The sequence below is a fragment of the Pseudopodoces humilis genome, chromosome 24 (assembly GCF_049639895.1).
Source record: "Pseudopodoces humilis isolate 2021_Gansu_Grassland_sample_001 chromosome 24, ASM4963989v1, whole genome shotgun sequence".
NCBI lineage: Eukaryota > Metazoa > Chordata > Aves > Passeriformes > Paridae > Pseudopodoces > Pseudopodoces humilis.
Genome location: NC_142223.1, coordinates 1413691 through 1430871, shown reverse-complemented (window position 1 = coordinate 1430871; position 17181 = coordinate 1413691). Strand labels below are relative to the sequence as shown.

At 48.1% G+C, this 17181-nt stretch overlaps 1 protein-coding gene across 2 annotated transcripts; it reads left to right on the top strand.

The window, feature by feature from the left end:
* Positions 1–5390: 5390 nt before the first annotated feature.
* On the top strand, positions 5391–17119 carry LOC102102955 (ATP-dependent RNA helicase DDX19B). Of its 2 annotated transcripts, XM_005528264.2 has the most exons (12): positions 5391–5506; positions 6422–6470; positions 6817–6870; positions 7737–7872; positions 9667–9759; positions 10358–10460; positions 11008–11122; positions 11269–11446; positions 11790–12027; positions 12977–13139; positions 14198–14389; positions 15515–17119. In XM_005528264.2, the coding sequence occupies exons 1-12, from the start codon at positions 5450–5452 to the stop codon at positions 15574–15576; spliced, it is 1440 nt and encodes a 479-aa protein (XP_005528321.1). In that variant the 5' UTR covers positions 5391–5449; the 3' UTR covers positions 15577–17119. The 2 variants fall into 2 exon arrangements, with proteins under 2 accessions (XP_005528321.1, XP_014112683.1); XM_014257208.2 differs by lacking the exons at positions 5391–5506; positions 6422–6470; positions 6817–6870 and adding an exon at positions 7063–7207.
* Positions 17120–17181: the final 62 nt, after the last annotated feature.

Genomic DNA, 17181 nt, shown 5'->3' with positions numbered 1-17181 from the left:
TCTGACACAGGGGTTTAGTTAATCCCCAGCTCTCTGGGCTCAGAGCTGGGGGATGATCCCTGGGCAGAGCCAGAGGGGGAGTGTTGGCCCAGACAGGGTCTAAACCCACCAGGCAGCCTGATTCCTGCTGGGGTGCACCCACATCCAAGGAGACACACAGGGCCCCCAGGAGCAGCACAGCCCTTCTCCATCCACCCCTGTCCTGCCCTGCCCCAGCCAGTGTGGTGGATTCCAGCCAGATCTCAGTGTTTTGACCCTTTAATGGGGGGATCAGCCCCCCTCACCCTGCCAAGGTCACTCCTCCTTCCCCAGACACTGTGTCCATAGACAGGTTATCCCCCTTGGCTCTCCGGGACAGCAAGAACCTGTCACCCCCAGCATCATCCCCCTGTCCATCCCTGTCCTCTGCCTGCACAGAGACAGACACAGTCACTACTAATGTCTGTACAATTTTTGGGGAGGGATGGGATGTTCTGGGACTCACCATCCAGCTGGGAAAAAGCAAGGCTGGGAAGCAGCAGCTTGCAAAGTGTGGGCTTGTGCCTGCACAAATATTATGACAGGGATCTCTTCAGTGAGCGGCTTTGTGCTGGGATGGTGCACAGCCTTGGGAAGTGACACACACACACACACCCCTCACACCCACCCCTGCGGAGCTAAAAAGGTGCAGGAGCAACTGGAGAGTAGCCACTGCTTCTCTTACCTTTCCTGGGAGAGAGGAGGAGGAGAAGGAAGAAGGGGATGGGGGGGTTGGAGCAACTTCACCCACTCTTCCAGCCCCTCTGCGGCTGGGCTGGGGAGGGCAGGAGGGGCAGGAGGAATCCCGAAGGCGACAGGCACGGCTGCGGAGCGCTGTCTCTGGAAGACAGGGAGAGAGGGAGATGAGGAGAGAGGGGAAGGGAGGGAGAGAGGGAGAGGAGCAAGCGCCGGGGCTTGGGGTGGGGGAGCGCTGCACCACCAGCCACCTCAGCAACCGGTGCCTTCACCCCCCCGGACCCTCCCCACAGAGCAGCGGGGCTGGGGGAACCCGGGGAGTCCTGGGGGTCCCGGGGGGGCGAGGAAGGCTCTTACCGAACGGGCTGCAGCAACATGTGCTCCGGCGGGGAGGCTCTGCCCGGAGCCGGCGGGGTGTCTGGCTCCCCTGGGATGGGGGGCTTCTGGATCCCCAGGGTGGGTCTATCGCCCCCCACCGCTGACTCAGAGTGTCCGGAGCTGTCTGGGTGACCATCACCATCACCATCATCATCATCATCACCCAGTGGAGCCATTTGTTTTGCCAGGGAGGTAACCATGACAATGCCCCCGAACACCCTGGCGGTTCTCCCTCCCCTCGCTCCCCTCCTGAGCCCGGGGGCTGCAGGGGACGGAAAGGGCGAGGGGCGGAGGAGATGCCCCCGAGCTGGGCAGGCTGCTGGAAAAAAGAGGCTGCGAACTCCCCTTACCCATCCCCACGATTTGTCTCCCCGGGATTTTCCGCAGCAGCTGCTGGGAGGGGAAGAACCCACCGCATTCACCTTTGTCATCCTCTTCCTCTTTCAAAGGAAGGAAAGCACACTAAAGCCCCCCAAAATCAGGGTGCATCACCTCTCACTGGCCTCCTCTGCAGCCCTAGGCTGGATCTCTCTTCCACCCTTGCTATTGCCCCCATTCCCATCTCAGCTCATGCCCAAAACCCCTCAACCCCATCCATGGGGGTCTAGAAGGACCCTCCCCACAGGAGCAATGAGGGATATCCCTGGTGGGATATCCCTGAGCAAATTACACTTAAACCCAGGAAAAACAACTTGTAGAAAGGGGAAACTGAGGCAGCTGGAGGAGCACAGACTTGGACATTTCTCAAAGCACCGAGCCTGGCTCAGAGCACACTGAGGATAAAGCTCCTCTTTCTCCCCCTGGCCTCCAAGGACACATTCATGTCACAGGATGGGGGTGACCAGACATGGCATCCCTAATGACCCATCTTGCTCCCCAAGAACAATGTGGTTTACAGGAAACAGCAAGAAAATCCACAAACAAACGCCTGTTCAAGTTTATTTTTTCCTAAGCCCAGCTCTTACAGCTGACTTCAGCCCTGAACCTCCAGAATTTATGATTTTTGCCAGACAAATAAGTCAGCCATGGAAAAACCCATGTCCCGTGTTCCCAGTGCCTGTAAATGTTTGTTTACCACGGCTTGTGGTTTCTAGGAAGAAAATAACATATGTCAGGAGAAATCCTGGGATTCAAACCAACAAATGTGGTAGCAGTGGGGTATTTGTTTAGAAGACAAAGCAGCATCTGACATGGTGGATGATGCAAGTGTGAGACCACAGGAGGACACACATGGAGTTGTTTTGGGGGGAATTAATATTTAGTGCTGATGCTGAAGCTGCATCACCAAGGGCATCAATGATGTGATCAAAAGTGCTGCCCAGAACAGCTCACAGGGGTTTGTTCCTCCTCATCTTCTCCAGGTTGGCTTTGCCCAGGACACCCCACCATCAATGAGGGCCTGCCCCTCCCAGGGAGCAGCAAAGGGGAATGGGATGGGTATAAATGAGATTAAACTGGGGAGGGGACAAGCTAAAAGTAGAATTTGAGGTCACCTAAGTGCCATCTCTAAGCATGTGGCTTTACCCACCTGGGGCCAGGTAACAGCAGCATCTCTAAGCAGCACAGAGGAGTATTTCCAGTCGTGGTTCATGCCTGGGTGGGTTCTGGGGCTGGCCAAGCACAGGACAGGCTTTCCAGGCTCAGTATCCAGCTCACTCAAGTGTGCAAGAGTGGTGTTCTTGTGCTGGGAGATTCAGACAGGCTCAAAACTGGGGAAAAAAACCCAACAAAACAGAAAAAAACCCCAGTATTAAACCAAATCTCCTGCTGGATGGACAGCAACGAGCACTTCCCATGACCTCCATGTGTGCTCTGTATGTAAATGTCATTTTCCTCAGCCTGGAATGCTCTGAAGAAACAAATAATCACTCTGTGGGGAGACTGTGATAATTAAAAAGTGATGACACAGGGCAGGGACTTCCTCCTCCTCCTCCTTCTTTTCCTCCTTTTCTTCTTCCTCCCTCCTTGCAGCAGTTTGTGTATGGGCAAGGAAGACTCTGAACTGTTTGGTGTGTCAGGACCAGAGGTAATTCCAATGAAATTCCACCATCCAGCCTCCACCATTGTGAGATCTCTCATTCCAGCGCAGTCAAAGTCTGCTGGTGAGGGGAATTATGCATTTATTTAAAGTAATCTGGATATTTATCTCACATTTAAATGAATAAATATGAAATTACATGACAGCAGAGTCTCCAGCAGAATCAAGGACCTTGCATTGAACCTACAGGAAACCTACACCTCCAGGAGCCCATCCCTGCTTCAGAGATTGAGGAGAAAATTCCTTTCTCATGGACAGAACACAGAAACACCCACCACAGTCACTCCTCACTGACAGGCTGCACAGCCCTGAAAATCCTAAGGAATTATTGCAGCCAAGGTCAAGGAGGAAAAAGGAGGTGTTGGAAGGATCTGCCCCCAGCCAGTGTTTTCTGATCACAGTTTTCTTCTCAATGCCTGTTTTCTCCTCTCTACAATGGGACTAATCCCAATTAAATGTGTTTATGGGAGGTGTGTCTGCAAGAAAATATTAAATTGGAAGCATGAGCCCGCCAGCCTCTGGGATTTCCCACATTTATCTTTATTTTTACCCTAATTAACTAATGAATGTCTCAGACTTGCCTTTCAGTTCCCATTGAAAATCTCCTTGTTCAGCTCCTGTGTTCAGCATCCTCCTGTTGCCATGGCAAAAAATGCTGTGACATCACCTCCACAAATAAAGCTGCCAGACCCCAAAATTCACATGTGGGGCTGGGGAGGAATCCTGATAAATTAAGGGGCAAAGGGCTACCATGTCCAAGCAGAAAACTGAATTAGATGGAAAAGCATCAGATGATAATATTTTATTATTTGATAATTATTTGATAATTATTTGATAACGATGGGGTTTACTTTTAAGGAAGAAACTGCCACAGTTGGATGTGAATTCAACTTTGAATTCAAATTCAATGAAAGTTGAATTCTGTGACCCTTCACAGAATAGTGAAGGGTCCAGCCCTTCCTGGGATAAGATTTCTCAGCACAGAAAGAAATAAGCTCAGATGGAGGTTTTAGGCTGTGGGGACAAATGAAGTGTCTCCATTAATGGGGAGGGGGAATATTGAATCAGGGAAATAATACTTAGTTTGGGAAATTGTGGCTGATTCCTGCAGGCTTGGCCATTTTACTGGTAAAAACACAAATTCAGACCCTCCTTGAGAGCTGCTCTGTCAAACAAGGCTCAAGGAAGGGAACAGCTGCCCAGCAAGGAAATCTCACAGGCTCTTCCCACACTTCTTTCATTTCTACTTTTCCTTTTACTCCTCTTTATTCCAGGACCTTTAAAGAACAGGTTTGATATCGGGTCTAAGCCAGCTCCTGTCCTACAGCAGGAGACAGGACGGAAATGATTCCTGCAGCTCCTGTCAGTTCTACACCTCCATGACTCATCCCAGTACTTTGTTTTCACCTCCATCCCTGTTCCAGAGACGGAGCTGCGGTTCCCTTGCAAATGTCACAATGTCTGCAGGATTTTCCCCAGGCCCTGGCTGCCAAAGGGACTCTATCCCATGGGAAACAAAAGCTCCAGCCCCAAACGGGACAGGAGGCACAGCCCCAGCCCCACACCAGATGGGGACCTGAGCCCTGGTCATGTCACACAGGGGACTGAGCCCCACATCGTGTGAGATACCGGCTGTATCTCACCCCAGATCACACCGGGGTTCTGATCTCAGCCCCACAGCGTTCAGGGCACCAGGCCCCTCACTGCTGGCCCCCTCAACATACTGATCTGAGTGCCCAGCCCCACAGAGCTCACAGCCCCATAGATCTCACAGCCCCACAGAACTCACAGCCCCACAGAACTCACAGCCCCACAGAGCTCACAGCCCCACACACAAAGCTCACAGCCCCACAGAACTCACAGCCCCACAGAACTCACAGCCCCACAGAACTCACAGCCCCACACACAAGGCTCACAGCCCCACAAAGCTCACATCCCCACAGAACTCACAGCCCCACAGAGCTCACAGCCCCACAGAGCTCACAGCCCCACACACAAAGCTCACAGCCCCACACACAAAGCTCACAGCCCCACAGAGCTCACAGCCCCACACACAAAGCTCACAGCCCCACAGAACTCACAGCCCCACAGAACTCACAGCCCCACACACAAAGCTCACAGCCCCACAGAGCTCACAGCCCCACAGCACACCTCACCCCCACGGCCTGTCCCCGCCACCCCCGGAACGCGCTGCCCCCGGAACGCCCGTGCGCGGCCGCGGTGCGCGGGGGCCGGGCGGTGCCGGGGCGGTGCCGCGGGCGCGCAGGCGCCGCTCCCGCCCGGCGCCATCGCGGCTGCTGCGGCCACCCCGGGCCGGCCATGGCCACCGACTCGTGGGCCCTGGCCGTGGACGAGCAGGAGGCGGCGGCCGAGTCGGTGAGTGCGCCCCGGGGCCCGCGGGGGCTCGGGATGGCCCGGCCCGGCCCGGCCCGGCCCAGCCGTGCGGGGTCCCCCGGGACGCGCGGCCTCCGCCTCCTCCTGACAGAAAACAGCGATCGCAGAAAGCCTTTTTCTCCTCATTTTCTACCGTGGGGGCAGGGAGGGCCCGGGGTATCTGATTGTCCCTTTATAAGTAAAACCCCCAGTTTTATTTATATATTTACTTACTTATTTACTTACCGTTATTTTTAAATTTTTTTCTCCTTCATCCATTTTTTGCGCATCCAAAGGGCAAAGATGTCCCTGGTGTCCCCCTCGCCCTCCATCCAGACACTGCACCGCTTCAGCCTCGGCTCTGTGTTCCAGCATCCAAAAAAATCCCTCTTTCTTTCATATATTTTTTAATGAAAAGATGTAACTTCGTACCTCAGAAAAATTGTTTTCTGTTTTTTTCTGTTCTTGAGCAGAGAACACTCACTGAGCTGAGGATGTGGGGAAGACCCTCAGGGCTGCTCTTCCTGCACATCTCAGGTGGTGAAACAGAATCGTCCTGGGGCAGCTTGTGCCGGCCAGGACAGTGCATGGATCCTGTTTCCATCCTGGAATGCTGATTTTGTCCCGTTTTCCAGCAGCAGAGCTATTAGGGAGTGGAGGCTGCAGCACAGAAAACAACCCCTTCCCTGTGTTGTCATTACAGCTTAGAAAAACTTGTATTTCTGTTAAAAGCTCCTGCTTAGAAATAGTCATATGAAAATTCTTGAAATCAAGTTCCTCTTGTATCTTCATCCCTTCCAGTTGAGCAGGGTTTGTGCAATACTTGATAAATCCAAAGCTCAGGTTTTCCTGGCTGCAGTTAGAATATAGGGAGCTATATTTGAATTTCTCTGATTTTGTGTTTTTCCTCGTTTCTAGCTGAGCACTTTACACCTGAAGGACGAAAAAACCAAACCAGATGCCAATGGTGAGTTCCAGCTGCTCAGATGGGTTTGGAAAGGGTGGAATGTTTCCCTGTGGGGGTTCAGAGCGCTGCTGCCAAAGTAAATTCCTGATAAATCATGAAATTCCAGAAGAGCTGAGATTAAGCAGCAGCACAAACTCAATGTTTTGGTGTCTCGGGGTGTGGTTGCTAAACTCCACTTGGAGCTCATGCTTGGGTTTTCTCTACACTGCAGGGCAGTTCTCCTCAGGAAAATGAGCTGTTTTGTAGCTTTTCCTAGGATTTTCCAGAGTTAAATTCATTTTAACAGGGTGTGGGCTGTCTCTGAGGCCTGACCTCACCTGTGCCCCCCTAAACTGTTCCAATTCAGGTGCCGTTGTCAAGGCAGATGACAATGTGGAGAAGACAGAGGATGAGGAGAAGGGTGAGTGCCTTTCTGAAAAAAGCTTTGGCAAGGAAATTAATTTAATTATAATTATATTGATTTAATATATACTTAAAGTAAGTCTGCCTTATGTCTCAGGACAGCTGATCTTGTATCCTGCCCCAAGGACTTAATTGTAAGACATGTCCTTCCTCCATAACACTTTTAAAGGCATTGTGTCCTGTAATAACTTGGGAGACTCCTGGATTAGAGTGGAGAGAAATAAGGGGATAGCAGTATCCTCAAGGCAGGACTGGATACAGGAGCAGTTGGATAACCTGGAGCTGGGATTGCTGTAGCAACCAACAAGTTGCGTTTATGCAGTGGCTGTTCAGAGGTGGGTAACGGCTCGAAATCTTTCAGAAGGTGGTTTTAGGAAACAGATTTAGTAACAAAACCCCAAAGTGCAGTAGTTTAACCTCGTTTGGATCTCCCTTATCCTCAGCCCTTGTGATTCAGCTCTGAAATCTTTTAAAGCACCGTTTATTCTCAGAGTTTCCTTAAAAATAAAACTCTTAAGAGGTGTCTGCCCATGTGTCAGAGTGGGGGTTGAGGAGGCCTTACCCTGCCCCAGGTAGATGCTAAGCTGAAATAATCTTAAATAAGCAGAGATCTGGATCTGTTAAAAAGTCCCCCTTAGAACAGTGCTTGTTTGATTTGTCTTCCTGGGTATTAAACGGGGGAATCTCTGGGATCTCTCAGTGTCTCATCCAGGAGGTTTGGGCTCTTCAAGCCATTACACACCAATGAAGAATTTCAGTATTTGGAGGGTTTTTGTCCCTTTTAACTGGCTCAGGATTTCAGTGGGAGTAAGACCTGGAACAGGCTGTAACTGATGGATTTCTGTTTTCCACCTCCTTTCCCAGAGGACAGAGCTGCCCAGTCCTTACTGAACAAGCTGATCCGCAGTAACCTGGTTGACACCACAAATCAGGTGGAGGTGCTGCAGAGGGATCCCACATCACCCCTCTACTCTGTCAAGTCTTTTGAGGAGCTGCGCCTGTAAGTGCCTGCTGGGATGAGCCAGAGCTGTTAAATCCTGCCATCAGATACATTTAATAGGCTCCCTTATAACTGGATTTTTCAGTTTGTCATGGGGAGCCTTATTCTTAAACTCAGGGAGAGAGAACAGTTTTGCTAAAACTGCCAGAGCAGATGGGAGTTTGGAGTCCATAGGATAACTGGAACCTCTCCTCATGTCCTGAAAAATTCCCTGGTTGCATAGGACATATCACTTAAAAGTACATGGGTTTGTGTTTCAGGTTACTGCAGACCTGTCATTAATAAGTGAGTGTATCATTTGTATTATTTAAATGCAAGGAGAGTTGGTTTATCTGGGTGCCTGGTGGGGATTTCCATCTGAAACAACAGCAGTGAACAGCACAAAGGGAAAAGCTTATCTTCTCCAGCATACTGGATTTATGTACTGGACAGACCAGTATTTTCTGACTTCCTCTCCTCTGAAAACCTCCACCAGTGCAGCTTTCAAGGGATGATAACTGAATTTAAGGCATGATTGATGGGTATATTTATTAATATGCTGAAGAGTGCATCTTGTTGGGATTGTCATGCTTGCACTGATCTCAGGTTTGTTGCTCTACAAGCTCTGCAGGAAAATGGGAGCTAAAGAGCCTTCTCCCCATGAAATGCCAGGATGTTTTGCTTTGTTAGTGTTCGTGCTTGAATATCTACAAAAAGAAGCTGAGGTCCTGCAGTGCCTGTTAGGCTAATTCATTCCTGTGTTTCAAAAGGCAAACAATCCCAGGGAGTTAATGACAGGGACAGGCAGCCTAATTGAGTCTTCAGTTTGTTATGATTCGGGGTATCCTTGGCAACTGGTGCAGAGCTGGGCTTCGTCTGTCCTTGCTTGGAGTAGCACAAGGTTACATTTTCAAAGAGCTTTTGTTCTGGTCATGGTTGGGAAGTCATAGAGGATTTTTGCAAAAGCATGTTGTGCTGAATAGGAAGTTACTGCAGTGGGAAATGCAGGCACGAGACCTGTAACCTGCTTTGAAAGGAGAGCCCTTCTGAGAGCACTCACAGCATCCAGAGAGTGCTTGGGGGTCATCAGCTGAGAGTTTCCAGCACCATTCCATGGATTTAGGTTGTTCTGGGTTCTCCTTGTCTACACAAGTGTCTGCTAAGAGTAGAAAGCTCCCTCAGAGAAAGCAGCAGATGAGAGTTTTGCTGGCCTGCAGTGTCACCACACAGTTGTGGGTGTGAGGGTTGGTTTGCAGCCACGGATCACAAAGTGTAGTGACAGCAAACCGAGCTAATGATCAGTCATTTACCTGAGCCAGCATCACTCAGCTGTATTACAGAATCCACACGACTTCCTCAAGTCCTTGCAAAGATCTCAAGATCCCTTCATCCTGTTCCTCACGCTTTGTCCCGTGTTTGAGTCATCGAGGAATGATAATTTCGGCACCAAGATTAGACATGGCTGAGCAAATGGGATTGGCCTGAAGGACAAGATTAATGCTTTCTGCTCTGGGGTTCCTGGATTGTCTGAAAAGCTGCTTTGGAACAAGCAGTGCTGGCCTTAGACACAGGCTTTGCCCTCAAGCTGGGACAGGCAGGCTGACTTATTAAATCCAGGGGTTTTTATAAAGCTTCCTGTCCAAACTTCCTGCTGTCACTTGTAGCTTCCAGATTCTGACCACAGTTCTTTCATGGGTGGGACTGTAGCAGGGACAGCTCTAGGATGTCTTCTTGAGGGTTTTTTTCACCTTTTTGTACAAATATGAAAACTAAATGAATTTAAATAGGTCATGACATAAAAATTTTCCTTTTCAGGAAACCACAGCTCCTGCAAGGAGTCTATGCCATGGGCTTCAACAGACCATCTAAGATCCAAGAGAATGCCCTGCCCATGATGCTTGCTGAACCGTATGTACACTTCCTTCCTACTCTCTACCAGAATAGAAAGATTTGAAAGGTTCATTGTGCTGCTCCTGAATTTTGGATGAGAGGAGGGTGATGGAGAAACTCTCAGGATATGGAGAAAGGGTTCCCATGCCACGGTGTTTCTGTGGTTATTAACTGTGTGACACTGGATTTAACTGTATGAGCCCTGGATTTGTCCTTTTCCTAGGGCTGGTACTGAGCATGCAGTGCTGTGGGGTTTGGGACGTCCGTTACCATTTTCCTCATTAGTTTGGGAAGAAATAATACAAAATAGCTCAGAAATCCTGGGTGGGTAGGAGTAGCTTTGGTTCTGATTTTCCTCTCCACAACCCTGAGCTGGAATGTGTGAGGTTCTGGGGAATGTCTGAGCCACTGGGGAAGGTGTGTGAAATGGGAAATCACTACGAGATAACCACAGTTCTCCTTCCAAAATCTCCATCATTGAGAAACATTGGGCAGGAAATAATAATGGAGCATAGCTGGTCAGGTTGGCCATGGATCCAGAGCAGGGCTAAATGTGACAGGATTCAAATGCCACCGTGGTGCTTCACCCTCTGAGCTGTGCCTGCTGTGCCCCCAGCCCGCAGAACCTCATCGCGCAGTCGCAGTCCGGTACTGGCAAGACAGCTGCCTTCGTCCTGGCCATGCTCAGCAGGGTTGAGCCTGGGAACAAGTATCCACAGGTAAAGTTTGTGGGATGTGGCTGTTTTAGGGTGTTCCCTGGTGGTGCAGTGCCATCTAGTGAAAAGCCTGAGCTGCTGGGAGGACTTCAGATGTAAATTCATGGCTTGGTGGAGACATGGTGTTATTTCTTTTAAATTGCTTAAAGGGCGTGGAGGTTTGGGAGTTCATCAAAAATGCCTTCAGTGCAAAAGATGTGGATTTTGCTCAAAGCTTGTTCCTGTCTGTCCTTCCTGTGCATCACACAGGGTGCCATTGCTCTGTGAGGAGTTAAATCTTTCTGGGAGGACTTAAATCAGAGAAATAGTGCAGACTGAAGGGGCTTGGATCAGTGGGTTTGGTGTAGAAGAGAAGGAACTGTGACAACAGAGCAGACAGTGCCTGGAAAGGGACTTCATAAATCAGATTTCCTCATGGGATGATTGAGAAACTGTTCAGCCACTTGGATGTTTGTCTTGAAGAAAACTTCAACAAGGATTTTAAAAACCAAGTGTGATAGTGTTGCCCTGGATGTTGATCACCTCATTTGTTATCCTTCTGTTTCTCCAGTGTTTGTGCCTTTCCCCAACATACGAGCTGGCACTTCAGACAGGAAAAGTGATTGAACAGATGGGAAACTTCTACCCAGAGCTGAAACTTGCGTACGCTGTCCGAGGCAACAAACGTGAGTAAGGGGAAACACCACAAACAGGAGGAGGGAGTGGTGCTCCTCAGAGCAGTCAGGTGGTGAAATAGCTGGGTCAGAGAGGGATGGAGCATTTCCCTGCCTGCACAGCCACCCTAGAGCAGCCCTTCCTTCTGTCTCGGCAGTGGAGAGAGGGCAGAAGATCTCAGAGCAGATCGTAATCGGCACGCCTGGCACCGTGCTGGACTGGTGTTCCAAACTGAAATTCATAGACCCCAAGAAGATCAAGGTGTTCGTGTTGGATGAGGCAGATGTCATGATCGCCACCCAGGGCCACCAGGACCAGAGCATCCGCATTCAGAGGTACAGAGCAGTGCCACAGGGACAGCGGGGCTGCAACAAGATTGAAATGATACATTAGCTCTAGGGTGAGGCACTGACATAGAGGCACAATATCAGGGGATGACAAGCAGTTTCATTTCCTTACAGAATAAAAATCCTGTCCCTGGAGCAGGGTTTATTCCTTTTAAAGATGGTAAGTCTAGATGCCTGTGGTCCCATGAGGGAGCAATCATGGGTGGGCAAGATTGGTTTTAGTCTTTCCAGGCACTGAAATTACTGGTTCCAGGGTTATGGTTCTCCTTTGAATTCCATCAGGATATCAGGAGTGTTGTGTGGGAACTCTCCCTATTTCTCTCTCTTTCAGAATGCTCCCCAGGGACTGCCAGATGCTCCTGTTTTCAGCCACTTTCGAGGATTCTGTGTGGAAGTTTGCTCAAAAAGTTGTTCCTGACCCAAACATTATCAAACTGAAGCGTGAGGAGGAGACCCTGGACACCATCAAGCAGTATTATGTTCTGTGCAACAACAGAGATGAGAAGTTCCGGGCTCTGTGTAACATCTACGGTGCCATCACCATTGCCCAGGCCATGATCTTCTGCCATGTGAGTGCTTCCAGGGAATGTTACTCCTAGTGACCCCCTTCAGCACTCTGCAAGTGCTGAAACCAAGCCAGACACGGTTTCCAGAAAGGAACTGAGTACAGAATTGCCCTTTTTGGCTTCTGTGGCTCCCATTTTGAGTGAAATCCTAAAAGCCACATTAGCACTGGCTGGTTTGATTCTCTGGTTTGTCCATCCAGGAGACAACACAAGTTTTTTTTATTGCTGAATAGTCATTGTTATCCCTGAAGTCCTCTGAAGAAAAGCTCTGAGTAATGCACATTTTTCCAAAATTCTGAACTACTGAAAAAAAAAAAAAAGTGGGGTTGGAAAATGCATGGAAATAAGGCAGAATGAGGGATTGGGAAGTCTTGTGCTTCTCTAGCTGATACAGAGCTGTTCCTGGGACTTCATTTCCCTCAGGTAATTGAGGATACACCTCTGGGATCTCACTGTGAATCATACTGAGACTTGGTTTTCATTTTCTGGAAGCCACCATAATAATTTTCAAGGAAAAATCAGTGTTGACAGCACAGAACAGCTCCTGTCTGAGCTCAGACAGGATGAAAGTGTTTGGAGCCTGTTGCAGCAGTTTGCTTTTAGGCTTTTTTATTGGAGCTCAAAAAACTGTTTAGTTCAAGGCTGTGCAGAGCCTCTGTGGGATTTCACAACTACATTCAGGTATTTTCCAAGCTGAGTAGTTGTGGTTTTGTGACAATTTTCATGAGTTTTCAGTGTCACTCTCCAGCAGAGTGAAATCCAAGGAGCAGAGCCCAAAGAAAACATGTCCTTTATTAATCAAGGACTGAGGTGTATTGTCCTCCTGATACAGTTTGTAAGGGAGACAAAAACTGAGCAGCCACGGAGCTTCCAGTGAGACCCCAGAGAGGTTTACTGGTGCTTTCCAGCATTAAATCTCTCTCCCAAATGTGTGGCTGGCTGTGTGTTGCAGACTCGGAAGACGGCGGGGTGGCTGGCGGCAGAGCTGTCCAGGGAGGGCCATCAGGTGGCCTTGCTCAGCGGGGAGATGATGGTGGAGCAGAGAGCTGCTGTGATCGAGCGCTTCCGAGAGGGCAAGGAGAAGGTGCTGGTGACCACAAATGTCTGTGCCAGAGGTAGGACACGGTGGAATGGGGCCAGGTGATGCCTTAGGAATTTAGTTTTCATATTTTTCGTGGATTTGTAATCCTGGAGTTCTTTAGAGCTCTGAACTCCACACACGGTGTCAGCCGCTGCGCTCCCGCTTTGGGCAGACAAAATTCCTCTCCAGGGCTGGCAATCGAGGACACCTCACTGCCTCAGAGCCCCAGAAATGGAAACAAAAGGGAGCTGGGGACAGCAAACTTGGGCTAAATGACTTCATTACCTGCAGCTGGAATTGCAGGATTAACCCCCAATGTGCCAATGGACCAAACTCACACAAGTGTGAAAAGCCAAAGTGAGCCGTGGAACATTTTGGGTGCAGCCCCTGGGGGGCTTCGTCTGCCCAAAACGCACCTGAGGCTCTTCAGTAAATACAAGCACTTTTTATTCCCTTAGTTTTGTCTGGCCTCTTTCTAGGTAACCCCAAAAGGCATCACAGGGAGGGGAAGCAGCACTTGCTAAGGTAACACATGCCCCTGGCCAGCTCACAGGAAGAATTCACATCCTCGGGTGTTCCAGCTGGGAGAAATTGGTGTCCTTGCACTGGATGCCTGTGAACAAACACAGGATTCCTTGTTGGATTCTTGCTGCTGGAACTGGAAAAGTCCATGCTGTGGATGACCAAGCCTGCCTTGTGCTGCTGACCTTCAGGGTTTGCAGTGAACATGTGCCCAAGGATGGAAAACTGAAAAACAGTGAAAAACAGCTCACTGTCCCAGTAGGAATTTGTGGTGTAATTTGACATCCTAGAACAGTTAAGACAGGATTGTACTTAGAAAAAAACAAGTGGTCTGTAGAGCTTTGCAGAGAAGGAAAGAGATTCTGAAATATTTAAGTGCTGATAGAATTTTCAAAATATTTAAGTGCCTTCGGCTGTTTCAGTGGGACTCTCTGCCCTAACAGCTCAATAGTTTTTATTTCCAATATTCCCTGTGAGGATACTGTAGAAAAGCAGCATTTCAGAATCTGAGGAGGCTGTTCCTACTCTAAAAAGGTTCAAGTTTGTAACCTGATGTTTTCTTTTTGTCAGGGATCGATGTAGAGCAGGTCTCTGTTGTTATCAATTTTGATCTGCCTGTGGATAAGGATGGGAATCCAGACAACGAGACCTACCTGCACCGGATCGGCCGCACCGGCCGCTTCGGCAAGCGAGGGCTGGCCATTAACATGGTGGACAGCAAGCACAGCATGAACATTCTCAACAGAATCCAGGAACATTTCAGTACGTACCCTCAGGCTTCCTCCTGCCTCTGAACTGTTGAATGGCTGCAGAATTTGACTTGCTGGATGCTGAGCAGCTCTGAGGGTGGTTGTTGAGCCTTAAACGGGTGGCAGAGGGGCACAGCAGGAGGGTTTGGTGGAGTGTCACTTGGGACTGTGCCCTGCTGCCTGTGACAGGAGAATAAGTCAGGCTGTGTAACTTTTTAATCTGTTTTTTCTCTGATTCTGCTGCACTTCTTCTCACATGTGGATTTCTCAGTCTCTTCTGAGCTCCTTTGGGATATTCCCTCCCGGGGAGTTCTGTTTATCTCAGTTCTCCAGGTCAGGAAGAAAACTCCAAAGCTCGTTAGGATCTTGTTTCTCCTGTTTATTAGGATGTTATCACAAAACTTGGCAGGTCTCTCCAGACTTTCTGCACAGGTTTAAATCACTACAACCTGGCTCATTTTGGCTCTGATGGTACAAAATGGCTCTGAACTGTGCAGCCTTTTTATCTTTATACTTATTCTTATCAATTAACAATAGACACGTTATTTTTCTTAATGACCTAATGACCCATCACCTGTGTGCTGCACTGTGGCATTTTCTATCCAATCACCTCCTACTACCCAAAAACCTTTAGAAGAAGAAAATGAAGAAGAAAGAAGGAAAAGAGACAACATTCTAAATCCTCCATCTTGTCTTTTGCTTTCTAAACTGTTTTAAACTCTAAACTTCAACTTTTCACCCAGTGACTTAAGAAAAGTCTCTAATCTACGCACTCGTGCTTTTAGCTTTTCTAACTTCAACAGTTCTTTTCATGTATCACCATGAAAACACGCCCATAAATTTCATGTTGTATGAAATTCAGTGTTCTCCTGGATGTCAGAGACAAGGGCTCACACTCTGTGTCTCACACTCCAACAAGGCTGTGTTTGCTGGCTGCCTTGAAGTCCTTGAAGTTGATTTTCCAGGTGTGGGTAACACTGGAGTACCCAGATTGATAAAATGGAACAGTTTTAATTTGTATTTTTAAAACCTGACTGAACATTCCCTGGTAAACCAGAACTCGAGTCCAGCTGAGGAGAGCAGTGTTCCCTTCTCTGCTCTGTGTTACAAAATCTGACCTCTTTCTCTTCTTTCCCAGACAAAAAGATAAACAAATTGGATACTGACGACTTGGATGAAATTGAGAAGATAAATAACTGAAATAGCTGCTGGAACTGGTGTGTGCCCTGCTGTGGAAGCTCTCCCACTACAATTGGATCAGCGTTTGGATTGGCACAGCCTCTCAAAAAGACTCTTCAAGATATGAGTACACAAAAATTACCTCATTTTCAAAATTGCAGTTGGACTTCAAATTGTGCAACTATGGGGAGGAAGAGGAAATGTTTACAGAAGCTTTTAACATTTCTTAGTTTAGCCTTAAAATGGGATGATTGTTGGAATTCTGAGAAATACACTTGCCAAAAGAGAGGCAATAGGGAATTATCTAAAATTTGAAAAGGAAAAAAAAAAAACATTATTGCCTTTAATTGGAATAATTTGCAGCATTAACCTGATCAGTTTAAATTCAACAGCTGAATATATAATGGACATAAGGAAAGGAAAAAAAAACCCTAAAACCCCCAAACAAGGCAGCTGGTTTTTGGCTAAATACTCAACTTGTACAAACTAGGATGTCATTCTCTTTGGCGCTCCCCTGAGCTCTTTAAGACTCATTTCTGGCTTTCTGATGGATTTGCCCTGCTTTTCCTTGCGTAAATTGTCCTGAGGATGTCTCCAGTAGCTCCTACTCGCAAACACAGGTGCCGTGTCGCTTTGCTGGGCAGCATTTTCTTTTCCTTTGTCCTGGATTTGTTGGGATGGCCGCTCTCCGTGCCCTGGGTGGTGGTGGTGACACTACAGAAGTTCATCCCAAGTGTTTAACCTGGTTAAGGTGTGGGTGGGTGGGACGGGACGGGCAGTATGAAGGGAACTGTACTAATTAATTGCCTGATTAAATTCACCTCTGAATGAAATTCACCATGTGGTTAAATGCACCATGCTGTGAAGCTCAGCATGGATAATGTACAGAGCTGTTGGGCTTCACCCATCAGATAGAGGAATAAAAGAACAACAAAAAAAAAAAACCCATGATAGCCTGGATTGACCAAAACAATTTACCCTTAGAACACCAAATTTACCTGTTGCAGTATGTTTCAGTACCAGAGTTTTGAGTTCAATTGCTCAGCCAAATTACAGGTGGGAAGTACTCCATAGTACAAAATAGGTTGTTGGTCCCTGCCCCGGGGTGTTCCGTGGAGAAGGAAAGATTCTCAACTCCTGGAGAAGGAAGGATAACGCCTGCTGTGTGTTGGGACCACTCTTGTGCACACAGCTGGATGCTGTGGGCTGTTCCCCCAGCCCAGTCTCCAGGAGAAGGAGGCTCCTGAACAGAACTTAGGGTGCACAGCTCTGTGTTTGGGGGAAATGGGACATGCATGAGCAGCCATGGGCCTGCTACTCAGTGTGGGAATCATGTCAAAACAAATGTATAAATTGTAAATTTAAACTGAATTGTTTTCTTTGCAATTTTGGCCATCATATTCTGTTCAAAGACAGGAATATGGATCCTTTTACCAAGTAAAAAAAGGCTCATTTAAAATGTACCTAAAATTTTAGGAAATTGTGCACCCTTTTATCAATTTGTATAAAGGCTTTAGTGAAGAAAAAAAAAAACAGCTTAAAATTAAACTTTTTTGTATTCTGGGGTGTATCTATTTTTATTCTGTTGGACTCCTATTTAAAGTGGCAGGTGAGTGAGTGCTTGTG

Bases quoted from the DNA above. Each gene is read 5' to 3' on its own strand.
- LOC102102955 (XM_005528264.2), top strand. From the start codon at position 5,450: ATGGCCACCGACTCGTGGGCCCTGGCCGTGGACGAGCAGGAGGCGGCG. The intron at 5,507-6,421 runs GTGAGTGCGCCC...CCTCGTTTCTAG, and splicing joins AGGAGGCGGCGGCCGAGTCG to CTGAGCACTTTACACCTGAA. The intron at 9,760-10,357 runs GTATGTACACTT...CTGTGCCCCCAG, and splicing joins CCCATGATGCTTGCTGAACC to CCCGCAGAACCTCATCGCGC.